The sequence below is a fragment of the Hoplias malabaricus genome, chromosome Y (assembly GCF_029633855.1).
Source record: "Hoplias malabaricus isolate fHopMal1 chromosome Y, fHopMal1.hap1, whole genome shotgun sequence".
Lineage (NCBI taxonomy): Eukaryota > Metazoa > Chordata > Actinopteri > Characiformes > Erythrinidae > Hoplias > Hoplias malabaricus.
Window position 1 is genome coordinate 19,191,399 of NC_089820.1, and position 13,452 is coordinate 19,204,850.

The 13,452-nt window shown below is 39.6% G+C and overlaps 1 protein-coding gene across 1 annotated transcript in view; it reads right to left on the reverse strand.

Moving 5' to 3' along the window:
• The window catches only part of LOC136678381 (adhesion G-protein coupled receptor V1-like), a 155,781-nt gene that overhangs the window by 52,370 nt on the left and 89,959 nt on the right, over nucleotides 1-13,452 (reverse strand). The window contains exons 75-83 of the mRNA XM_066656433.1: nucleotides 12,973-13,090; nucleotides 12,699-12,870; nucleotides 11,773-12,015; nucleotides 9,631-10,038; nucleotides 8,261-8,445; nucleotides 7,674-7,923; nucleotides 6,643-6,782; nucleotides 5,141-5,301; nucleotides 4,717-4,817 (exon numbers count right to left, since the gene is read on the reverse strand). Coding sequence (XP_066512530.1) covers nucleotides 4,717-4,817; nucleotides 5,141-5,301; nucleotides 6,643-6,782; nucleotides 7,674-7,923; nucleotides 8,261-8,445; nucleotides 9,631-10,038; nucleotides 11,773-12,015; nucleotides 12,699-12,870; nucleotides 12,973-13,090 — 1,778 coding nt within the window. The remainder of the gene's footprint in view (nucleotides 1-4,716; nucleotides 4,818-5,140; nucleotides 5,302-6,642; nucleotides 6,783-7,673; nucleotides 7,924-8,260; nucleotides 8,446-9,630; nucleotides 10,039-11,772; nucleotides 12,016-12,698; nucleotides 12,871-12,972; nucleotides 13,091-13,452) is intronic.

Genomic DNA, 13,452 nt, shown 5'->3' on the forward strand with positions numbered 1-13,452 from the left:
CACTTAGGAACTTTTCGTTCGAAGTTGTTGGTCTAGATTTGGAGCCTGACCTCCTGTTTCCTGTCTTTGACAATAATAAATAGATAGGCTAGGACAAATATTTGGGAACCATTCAATTCCTGTTGTCAGAAGTGTTGGATGGAATCCCAGAGATCTACAGGATGCCAGAAGCTAACTCTAATGTCATCTTAGCTTTACTGCAATTCAGTTTGGCTAATATAAAGGATTATGTTCATCATGTTTGAAAAGATCCAAACAAATGTTAGGATCTGTTTTTACAAAACAGATATGGATGAATCTTCCCCCATAATTAAGATATTGCCAGTTTTGCTCATTGGTAAATCACACAGTGCTACCAAGCGTGGAGGATGAAGGCAGCACATGCCGAGACATGAGCCACGCACAGATTATTTTCAAACTGCTGTGAACACACCATAACTGGACAGCTCAACATGCTTGGAGGAGACTGCTAACAGCCCACACTCCTTATATTAGTTAACCGATGAACACGTTGGTAGGCATCCTGCTGAGTGACATGCAGAGGGTCGGTAAAATCATTCATTCACTCACTGATTATCTGTAACTGCTTCATACTATAAGAGAACCATTGTTTAATACTAGGTTATCATCCTGACTTTCATATAAGTGACTTTAGATGTAACCTCAAAGAGTAGTCTGCATATTTAAAATGCATAGATCTACAGTTTTTCTCAGAAAGCTGCAGGTGGTCAAGAGTGGATGGGAGCAGGGGCAGACTCCTGGAACCCTTGACCTCTTCTAAGAAAAATGTGTACGCTGTTATGGTCAATAGTTGTCTGGTTAGCCTTAACACCAATGTGTTATGTATAAATAAATACGGGAGAAAATAGCTCTGAACCTTGGAGCCCTGTAAAACTGTTTTGCAACAGCAGTGGCGGGAGAAAGTAGTAAACTCCACCACTTTATATGTTATATATGTTAGAATAACATGTTTAATACTACCAAGTTATCCAAAGAAATCTAACAATGGGACAAGTTTATATAGGTTATTTTTAGACATTTCTATTTGTCCATTTGTCAAGACATTTAAACACTACAATAGATATTTTCTTTTTCACATTATGTTAAAAATAGAAACCAATAATAACTAACGTGTGGTTTTGCTGTGACTCTGAAATAACTATAAGTAAGCATTTACATACAGGTCATACTGTATCAGTTTCTATGCTGCAAGCTGTAATTAACCAAGTAAACAGCAAATATTTCAAGACAGTGTTTAAGTCAAGAATTGAAGTAAAAGTTAGGGATGTTGTCATTATGTAGCTCTAATACAACTTAAACTATACCAAGAAAAAGTATATTTTTAACCAAATTAACCACAATTTCCTCTCAGGATTCATTCATTTTACAAAAAACTGCATTTTCTTTTACAATCAATGTCTTTTCCTGTAGTTACCATTTTTTTTAGGATTTCACCAACACCACTATAGCCAGAAGCTAATACTATATTAAAAATACCTGACTTCTTTTCACTGTGGTTTCTTGCCAAAACACATGCCCTTCACTAAATCCGCAGGTAATCTATTCCATTTAGCATCAACGTTCTTTAAACTAAGCCCACTGAACCAACAATGCACATGTTTACGTCTCTGTGTATTCACACACATTCTTCTGCATCTCTATACCTTCCACAGTCACTGAGCGCAAGCTGCATGCATTTGAAGCTAAAGGCTACACTCCTCAAATCTCTTTTATTGCCCAGGCTTGCTAGCTAATTGCCCAGGCTAGATGTGTGTTATTGCTGCTCATGTGAAGAGCCCTAACTCTGTAGACACACTGCGGGAGGTGAGCAAGTCTGGGTAACTTTCCACTCGCTACGATCTTCAGTTGTTTCGCTGTGTAGGTGCAGGCCAGAAGAGACAGAAGCTAACTTGACCTCTGCATGGATACTGTCCTAACACTGTTCTTCATGCACTGAAAGGCAACCCTCTGTCATCTCCTGTTCATAAGCACTGCATCTGCTGCAGACAGAGGCTTGACCAAATGCCACCGTGCTGATAACATATGAAAGTTACAATCAACCAAAGCACAGAGGAAGAAACCTCTTATTACTAAAGTTATTACCAAAAATGGTTCTTGAGGGAACCAATAGTGGTTTATTTATGGTATTGCTCAAAGAAACCAATATTTGCCATTACAGAAAAAAAGGTCTCACATTGTTAGCCCAATTAGAAAAATAAGTTAATTTATCTTTACTTAGAAACTCAATAAAACAAGTCCTTGTGCCCAAACCTTAGTAAACTACGGTCAGTCGGGGAAATGTGTTCCTATCCACTTCTGGAAATCTAAGGCTAAATATCTAGTGAACACTGAACTTCTCCCAGATCTTTGGCCACCTAAGGCAAGAGGATAAGAGCAGCAGATAAATCAGGAGATTTAATTTTCTGTGCGCACACAGCTCTGACTGTGAGTAATTACAAACACAGCTGAGTTAGGAAATGAAGATGAGCACCAAGCTCAAAGGCAAGGGTCGATGGCCTTGCAGCTCCAACAGCCACAACAAGCTGGAAAATTCAGTAACACTTACAGTCCCGTGGGTTTAATGTGCTTATTTTATGGTGACTAAAACTGAGTCATGGTTGAAGGCCTGAGGTGAACATGAAGAGGATTGTTTGGAGATGTGATGAAGTTCCCCACAAGTGGCTCTAAACTCATGTGTTTTACTTAGATGTTTGATGGTAAATAGTCTACTAGAAATACGAGATCTTCTAAGTTTCCTGCATTCAACCATGACTGTGTTCTTGAACGGTTTGAAAAGGCTGTTAATATAGCTATGCTATGGCTTCTCAACAACATATAAATACCGTTATTTTGACATAACATTTTGCTATGTTTCGGATTTTTTTAAAGTTGTTCCAACGCTATAACGTGGCTTCATTGGCCTTCACGTATTCCCTTAAGCAGAGAATGGCTAATGACTCCAGACCCAAACTCTACATCTGTAATCAAGTCTAATCCTTTTGTTAGCTTGTGCATGAAATAACAATGCCATGAGACATTTGACCAAGAATCAACTAAACAGCCTTAATTTTACAGTCACTTACAGTCATGTTGGGACTAAGCCAACTACACAAAGGTCTGTAATTCACATTTAGTTTAGCCAATATGGATGTAAATACTCCCACTGTTACAATTTTAGGCCAAGATACAGGGCCAAGAGCGCAACAGGAGCTCAAAAATCAAACGGTGTCACCGCTTTCTTATTGCAAAAGGACATACGCAATGTTTTAGTTAGTGCCCACGGCCTCTTGAAAAAGACAGCATGGAATTTTCCGTTCAAAACCCTTCATAACATGAACAAAAAGCAAAACAATTATGAATGACAGAATGCAAACAGGGTTTTGAAGCCAAGCTAAGCGCTAAGCAGAAGTCATACACATCTTCTGCTTACTCCACTACGAGGTAAGGACCAGTGGAAAATTCCCACTGCGGTCAAGCTCACTGGGCCACGAGCAGCAGCCCACTAGCCACATGCCCCCCTCCTGGCCTCCTGTTCTTTTTTATGGGGAATGAGACTGGAGATAGCTGGGTTGTCAGGGTTTGTCATGGTGGCCCATAAGGTCCCATTTGGATGTGTTCGTCCCAGCTGTCATCATAGAATTCCTAGAAATATGTTAGTCTTCCACCCTATGTGTGGGTGAACAAAAATGATCTCAGGTTTCTTTGATCATTAAACTGCTTTCAGGTATCTTATTATTTATTTATGTAGAATATAAATAAATCTTAACAAAAACAACAGATTCAAGTTCTGAGATGGCATCTGCTGCTGAATTTTGCTACAAAACCTTCAAAACAACACTGTAACCTCAAAGGCAGGTCAAGTAGAGAGTTACTGATTGTGAACTCAAAATGACGAATTTTATCTATTGCTTCATCTGTTGTAATCCAACCTACTCACCTCCTACAGTGGAGCCATAATTGTCTCTCTGGCGTGATTTCCCGGTTTAAGATTAAAAATTTCTCCCGCTTTGAAGATACGTCATCGGAAGGGGTTTTTCCTAGAGAAACCACATCTACTCTGAAGTAGATACCTGAGGGTGGGCTGTTTATACTGTTGTTGTATTTTATCTATTCACTGGCTAAGAGAGAATAATCAGGCAATTAATTTCACTGCTACAAAATTGCATTTTATTCCGGTGTGAATTCATTTCCACAGAGTATGTTCCAGCGGTCAAGATGGAAACCCAATTGTTGTACCACAACTTGCTGATGCATGCTGAATAATGTGGTAAAGAGAGCCAAAGGATAATAACAGAAAAAGAATATTTATTTGTGAATCCTGCCAAACCAATGAAAGCAAAAATTCTAACGCTGAGTAATAGCTCTGGTGCAAAACTGAAAAAGCAAATTTTGCCTAGTGAAAAAGTCTTGTCTCTTGAATAATAAAATAAAAACAAAGTCACAGGAATCGTAGAAGGCTATTTGTTTCAAATTCCACAAAAAAAAAACTGGCGAATTTCAGATGTTGGAGCCAATATTTCTTAAAAAAAAAACAAATAATAAGAAGAAACTGCTATATACTGTGTAAAATAAAACATTGGATTTTTTTAATTTTTAAAAGATTCCTCATTTTTTGGATCAAATTTCTGGCTGAAACTTGATTTATGGAAATTTATGGATAGTGTTGTGACAGGATAAACCATTTGTTTCACAAAAAAACATTATATAATGTCCTACCTGCATCCCTAGGCAGGCCACCATCATGTGTGTGAGAAGTTTGGCAGCAAACATGGGGAATCTGGAGCAGAGCAAATGGGATATAATGGCCAAGGCAAATCCTGGAAAAAGAAAATGAAAGAAACTGTTTTAAATAAAGGCAGAAAAAAAATTAATTCTTATTTATTTTTTACATAAAAAGTTTATTTATAACCTCTAGCCCCAAGCTAGTATTTTAGCTGCAAAGTTAACACGCTAGTCCCAATGCTAGTTATGACACAACTATATAACTTAATACACTGCAGTGAAATGCAAATACGATATAATGCATTGGTACATCCATACAAAGTGTCCCACAACTTTTAACTGACAATCTATGCCTTGTATTTCACCAGAACCCAAGGTTCTGTTTCCAACATTAGTTGTATTAGCACAGATAGATGACCTGAGATGCAGATGAATCCAGCAGCATAGAAAGCTTCATTGTATGAGGTCAGAGCGTCTGTCTCAGCGTACGCAGTGTAGACGGACAGATGTGTGCAGGCGCACTCCACAAACTTCTCACTGTCGTCCACCACGCGGCAGAACTGACCATCAGACAACCAGCTGGACGGGATAAAACAATAGTTATGTGATTAACACACACAAAGTTATTTTGGTTATGTAATTTAATTTGACTCTGAGGCTAATTGACGACTTGCTTGACCTTTGCATGGTGTTCTAATCACCCAATACTGAACCACAAAGAAAAAACACAGAGAGAGATCAAATCATGTCCATTTGAATCTAGAGACTCCTGCAGTGTAGCTGGCCCCAGAGCACGGGGCTGTTGAGCAGAGGAACTGTTGTCCAAATTTAGGGAGCTCCAGTCAGTTCTTTGGGATGAGTTATAGAGGTATCCTATCAGTACCTGGCTTCACCAGTCAGAATCAAACCTTCACAGCAATGTTACAAAACCTACTGTTAGGTCTTAACAGGAGAGTAGAGGCTATTACTGAAGGAAAGGGGACCAAGGGGACCAATACAATGTCAAAGTCTAGGAGACTAAATCTGGGAAACAGCTCTGAGCGATGCCAAAAAACAAGCTGGGAGAAGAACTTTGTCCTTCAAGAAACTCTCTGTTGACTGTTCTTGTGATTTCTGACTAAATGTGATTCCTGATTATTCCTTAAACTTTAAATACAAGCCAGGAGCCTTACAGGAAACTTTATTCTTTGCAGTGCTCCTTTTCTTTTGAATGACCCTTTCAGGAAGAGGGTTGGAAAGCTTATTCTAATGGATCATGAGATCATAAGAAAAACGTCATCGACACTGTTATCAAACTATCAGGAACAACAATCAGAGGCATAACTTTCACACTGCATTATCCTGCCAAACCAAACCCAGGGGAAGGACTGGATACAGACTGTTCAGCCAAAATGTTTAAGTCTATGCAACGTCCTTTAAATGAGCTTGTAGAACACAGTAACCCATCTAGTGGATGCACAAGTACACACAGAACCAAGCAAGGACAGGAGAATCTGTTTTTGAGTGAGCGGCACATGCCTTGATCCCATGCCCTGGCTGTAGTTACTATATGTTATTGCACCTGATGAGAACAGCATGCTGTGTTTGTAAGAGGATATGGAAAAATTATATCTGACAGAAATGAATCTGATGTAAAGATATTGTTGTATCTCACTGTAGAAAAAGAAAAGATCTTCCAATATGTTTCTCCATATTTCGGTCAAATATTCAAAGCATCAGCAATATTTTAATTACATTGTGTTATTTCATTAGATCAGACAGAGAAACACAGAACTAAAGTTGAGATACAGCTGAGTCATGAACCAAAATGGATGTTTTATAACAGTGGCGGCTTATGACTTTTCTGTGGCTTATGGCAATATTTACCGATGAGGTATGTACGTACATTTGTAGCTGTGCACATACAGCTGGATTAATTACCTCTGAGCGGCCTGGTTCCACAGAAGGCACCGAGACTTGCGAGGTTTGACCCGACGGTCTACCGTGTGTATGCGGTAGACCACTTCTTTACCATCCGCGAGAGGTCTTGACCCTCTGCCCTCTATACTGACAGAAAATACCTGTGTGCGCACACAAACAGAAAAATATCTATTAAAACCTGCCCAAGTTCAAATTAATGACTGAAAACAAACTAACCCAAATACAGTATCTGCTTCTTCTAGGAAACTGTAGCATCTGTAGCAACTGTAGCATGTTCATCAATGATTTGTCAAACCCTTCCACACATAACATGGCTGGGGAGAAAAAGGAGCAGCAATGGCCAAAAGGACTGTGCTGACAATATGAGTGATAGAACACTGCCACCAGCTGGACACCAGTGGTCAACAGAGGGTTCATTCAGTTCTTTTTCATAATTGAGCTGATGACCAGGGATAACAAAATGGTAACTCATTCATTCATTATCTGTAACCACTTATTCAGTTCAGGGTCGCAGTGGGTCCAGAGCCTACCTGGAATCATTGGGCACAAGGCGGGAATACATCCTGGAGGGGGCACATTCACAGGGCAACACAGACACACACACACACATTCACTCACACACTCACACACAGGGACACTTTTGAGTCGCCAATCCACCTACCAACGTGCGTTTTTTGGACTGTGGGAGGAAACTGGAGCACCAGAGGAAACCCACACGGACACAGGGAGAACACAAACTCCTCACAGACAGTCACCCGGAGCGGGACTCAAACCCACAACCTCCAGGTCCTTGGAGCTGTGTGACTGCGACACTACCTGCTGCACCACCGTGCCGCCCAAAATGGCGCACATAATATGGCATAACAGACTAAATATTAAAAACTAATCAATTTGTGATAATTTTTTCTCTTTAATAACCAATTAACCATTTTTATAAACGTATGTTTATGAGAAATCAATAAATAAATATTGTACATATAGATCTAAATATCATTACGAATTCAAAAACAAGATCAATAGGCTTGGATCACCTTGTCATTGAGAGCACTGGCTTTGTTGGTGAGGAACCAGTGCTCAGTGCTGTACTCAGTGAAGTGCACTTTCCTGCAGGCAGAGGGTGCCATATCTCCCCCTGGCAGTGTGGGCACCTCCAGCAGGGTCTCTGGCAGGGTGAACGTGTCTCCGTCTCTGCCTGTGAATGTGTGGCTATTAATCTGTGTTGGGTACCAGTAGTGAGCTGCAATGGTCAGATAAGGACACGAGTCCAGGATGGTCTTGCCTCTGTAGAACACAAGGAAAATTATTATGCTTTTACACAGGAGTCTGGTTCATGAGACAGTAATTCATAAAACAGTATTTCACTTATTTTGATATTAATAAGACGACAGAATGCAGATAAATGCAGTGAAGATTCCATCTATAAGGTGTGGCCATTTAAAAAATGTAACCATTAATATATGTCGATGATAATTCACTGTAATTTTAATGTTAAAACACATTTAACATGTATTTAATAGCTGCTGTGACTGGAAAGTAAACACATTTAAAGAATGGTCTCTTGAGTTTTCCAATGAGACTGAATAGACCCAGCAAATGTGACTAGACTTTCAGATTTTACCTCTGGCCCTCGGCCCCGCAAGCTGCCTCAGTGACCAACGAGAAGGCAAAACGCTCGGCCACCTCAGACAGGTGACTGAGACCACGTGTGTCTGCCCGGGTGGGCTTGGCCAGGGCACAGAGAAGGTCATAGGTCAAACTTCGACTACTGTGCTCTAATGGGGTCTGCTCTGCCTTCATCAAGGTCTGGGTGAAGAAGTGCAAGAGAGGGTACAGTCATTATTGAGAGAAAAAGAGTTCCCTCTGACTCTAAAATAAGCACTATATTCACAGATCAAACATAACACTATGACCGCCTCCATGTTTCCACACTAACTGTCCATTTCCTCAGCTCTACTGACCATACAGGAGCATTTTATAGTTCTACAGTTACAGACTGGAATCCACCTGTTGCTCTGTATATATTCACCTTGTTCTTCTAATTGTCAAGACTCCCAGAGGACCACCACAGGGCAGGTATGATTCGGGTGGTAGATCATACTCGGTGCTGAACTGTGACTGACCTGGTGGTGTGTTGTGCTGGTATGAGTGGATCCGACAGACTGCAGCAATAAAAACTGTTCACCAACCAAAAATATCCAGCCAAATGTGTCTTGTGGGCCATGTCCTCTGTCCACTGATAAGGGACTAGGAGACGACCATCGCTAACTGGGCAGAAACAGATCAGCTACTCTCTCTGAGCCAATGAGGTAGGAGTGTCTAACAGTGTGGACAGTGAATAGACACAGTGTTTAAACACTCCCGCAGCACTGCTGTGTCTGATCCACTTGTAACAGCACAACACACACTAACACACCACCACGTCAGTGTCACTGCAGCACAGAATGATCCACCACCCAAATCGTACCCACTGTGGTGGTCCAGGATAAAGAATAGGGTGAAAATAAAGTATACAGAGCAACAGACAGACTATAGTCTGTAATCAGAAAACTACAAAGTCCTCCTATAGGGTCAATGGAGCTGAGAGAATGGACAGTGAGTGTAGAAACAAGGAGGTGTTCATAATGTTATTGATGATTGGTGTATGTGTGTTAAAGTGACAATCATAATTGATAATGCTTTTCTATATTACACACATATTTAGAATTTGCTAATTTTTAATGTTTTTTATTGGAAACATTACTGTTTTGACAAAGTCTATCTATATATTATTAAATTATATGTATAAATGGAATTATATATTCATCTATATATTATTAAATGTGGCCAACACTATGTAAACTCTTTCTCCAGTCCCATTTTTAATCAGAAATCTTCTGAAAATAATTTGATATTGTAACAAATAAATCTAAATACAATAAAGTAATGAAATTTGCGAATTCTTAATGCACTGAAATAGTCTATATAATACCTAATTTAAACCCTGCTCACCTGGCCCACTGCATCCAGCACTGCGGTCAGTTGCTCTGGTGTGATTTCAACACTAACTTTATTAATAAGCTCTTGCAGGACACGGTTAATGACCATTTCGTCTAGTGGCTGATGGAGCTGGTCCAGTAGGGCCCACACTGCCTGCGTCTCAGAGTTGGAAACCAGAGTGACATTAGCTATGCCGTACACAGGGTGCACTCTGGCGCCCCCTGTGGCATCAGAGAGAATTATGCGGAAACGTTTAGGTGTGGGGTTAGAGGATCCGATGCTGGGCGTTAATGCAACACCTAGACTGACACTCTGCTGCCCCTCGTTAAAAGTGATGTTCCCCTGGGCCGCAACAAAGTCCATTCCAGCCACAGCCGGCCAGATCAAAGTGGGGCCCACAGACTCAGCCTTGGGCAGCTCCTGTCACAAACAGCAAAATCATCAAAATGCTTTTTACTTTGTTTACACTTTACTATATTTCATCTAAAAAAACAGACATTTGCTTTAACTTAGTCTCTGGCTATTTTTCAGAATTTTTGTTTGAAATTAAATGGCCAAATTTGAATGATTACTTCCTAAATAACACTTAAAAGTAGAAAAATGTGGGCTTTGACCCTAAGAAAGTCTACAAATGCTTCCAATTGACTCCTAAATGCCAAAAAATGTAGACGCTCAGTTTCTTTTGGTTTATTTTACACTATAAATGACTTTAGAGACATCAACTAGGATCCACATATGTGGCTTTATATGTAGAATTTTACCAGAAAATATTTATTTATTTGATATTTATTCAAGTCTAAATAGAGGATCACATGTTGTATCCCATCGTGTTCTTTTGAGGATTGAAAATAGTTTTTAGGTAAAAAAAAAAAAAATGAATTGGTTTGTTTTATGAATTACTACAAATATACATTGCATTGTTTATGTTTGGGCCATGAAAAGGATTATTGGGCAATTTTAGGCTATAACAAGCAATAACTGAGTTACTAAGTGTGTAACATTTTTGAAAAATAAATAATAAATATAAGTAATACATAGTGTCAAATATTGTGTCAGTGCTCCATTACATTGAATAAGGAAAGAAGACAATTCTAGCTTTCATATGACACCTTAATCATGCATATATCTTATAAAATATGAAAGTTATAAAGAAGAGAATATGAAATTACAAGTCTGGAACAACCAGTGGTTCATCAGAGTCTTAAACAAAAGCAAATAAATAAATTAAGCAAAAAAAGCTTAATAAATATATTGAAACCAATATTAAAAATATCATTTTGTCAGGGAATTTTTTTCATCACTTTCTTTCATCTTTTCCTAATTTAGTCATCCCATTTTATTCTTCCTAATTCAAAAATAGGTCACATCACATTATTAGATTTTAACTCATTAATGTAAATATTAATGAGTGAAATCTGAGAGAAGTGAAATCTGACAATGACATGTTTGCTATTGCAACAATATTGCTGCTTAAATCTCAGCATTATAATTATTATATTCATTAAATAAATACTGATTAATGAGGGGCTTTTCAGTTCATATTGCATTGCTGGCTGCCTTGTCATTGATTTTTAAACATACTTTCAAATATAGACCTGCACATATGCTCTGATCATGATAATACATAGCAGGTGCCATGGAAGAGCATGTGAGTTCACAAGTAAGAGAAAAACAGTCAGGGATATAACGATACAGAAAGTCAGAGAGCGTGAGAAAGCTAACACGGTAGCTCTCTGTACCTCTAGCTTGTTAAATCTAGCTTTGCAGCTGTACAGCACATACAGGCTTTGAAGTGGCAGGCTGAGACAAAGTGGTCTAATCTGTTCTGGGATCAGAGCTTGTCCCACATTCTTCAGCTCCATTCATTATTCTTACTTCACCTGAGTGCTGTCACAACTAATAAGGTCATATTATAAACGATGGTTAGCCAGCAAGACACTAGGATATGACCGAGATGGACCTATTAATAAATTGTTTAATCAGACACTGAAGATGAAATGGAAACAATCCTGTCAAACATAATATCGCAAGACAAATTCAAGGCACACATGACCTGCCCACTATGGAATTACTAAATCACTCCTATAGTCTACATACTTCCTTATGTCTGTGAGATATGTGTGTGCATATGTGTATACACACACTGAACCTCACCTGCATGGTGTATTTCACTGAGATAGCTGATGCTATGCTGGCATCCCTGTAGACCTGTAGACTGACCCTGGTGGCTTGGAGCGTAGCCACGGGCAGCCTGGAGCCCACAGCAAAATACACAAGCCCTCGCGGGTCATCGCTCTCCAGCATGGTGATGTTGGCAAAGCGGGCAGTCTGGTTAATGGCAGCTCCCTCCCCCACCTCATAAATCTCCACCAGAAACCATATGGCAAACTCTGGCTCCTGCATAACACACAGAGATGTGTAAATAGCACATAAAGCAGCACAAATGGAATAGAGCTTCACAGTGTTTGTTAAAAGAGAAAAACTCTTTATTTAATAAAAAATTAAGCAGTCTGGACTCCTACTGAAGCACTCTTTATAATGTCATGATAAATGGGTGGGGTTAAACAGGCCTAAGCTGGATGTTTGCGCATATGTAAATGTTTTTTCTGTGACATCACAAATATAAACAACAATAAAAAAAACAATGAACCCAAAGCAGCCTGTACATTTTGTGCTAAAAATTCTCCGATAAAAGCCTGGAAATGTCTAAAAAAATCTGTTAAAGCACTGAAACCCTTAGCAATTTGTGCTGAAAGGTCATTCTTAGAAGAACACCCTCGATTAAAAAAAGCAGAAGAAAAAGTGCTGAGGCCAGTGCCACAGGCTGGAAAGAGATTAAGAGACACAGCAGTGAGTCGGATCAAAGTGTGAAGAGAGCAGTGTGTGCTCAGCAACTGGGCTAAAAAGAGCCTCTGTCTCCTGCAGAGAAAGAAAGAAAGAGAGAGAGAATGCGAGTGAGAGGGAAAGAGACAGAAAGAGCAGGAAGAACACCTGAGTGGACCAGAAGTAGAAGAGTGGAAGACTAGCATTATGTTTCCTGATAGCTGCTGCTTTGTCAGTGCCCTGCTGAGTGCCTGTACCTGATCAGCCCGGACCTCCAGGGACAGTAGACAGACCACCTCTCCTCTCCTGCATATGGCCCTCCCGGATGTGTGCTGTAGCTCCCGTGTTAAATTCACCCCCTGACTGACTAGTGTGGGTTCCACTGCGCTTAACGTGGCCCTCCAGTACACAAACACGTCCTCGAAAGCTCTGTCAAAAACAAGCCTCAGTAAATCTGTATAATGTGTTTAGTAGAACATGTCAGTAATGTTGCAAAAATCCACTTTTAGAGCAAAGTTGGGTTGGCAGTACCTGTTTTCCTGCCTCTGGAGGACGAGTACAGCAGTCCTGTTTTCAGAGTCTTCATCCAGAGCCTGACCTGACTGAGAGCTCAAACTGAAACCCACAATTCCATTGTGAAGATCACTCCCTGAGAGGGATAAAGAGATTACAGAAATCAGCCACCTTCGTTTAGCTAAGAAATGTTTGGTGTCTGAGGTTTGCTTCTTTAGTACTGAACAATGTTACATGCTCTGTGTACAATATATTATATATAATATAGTTAATAACACATTTATCATTCTGTGTGTTAAACTGAGCATAGTCCCTCAATTTAACAGACATTGCATTTATTGTTGAACTAAAACTTAGAACCATATATCACAGTTATTATGCAGAGGAAATGATTCTTTAAAGCAACTGTAGGTAAGTTTGGGTATTTTCGCTTGTTGGAAAACATGTATTTTAACAGGTTTTTTTGCTTCTCCAGCAGTTGGAGAGTGTAATTCAAGT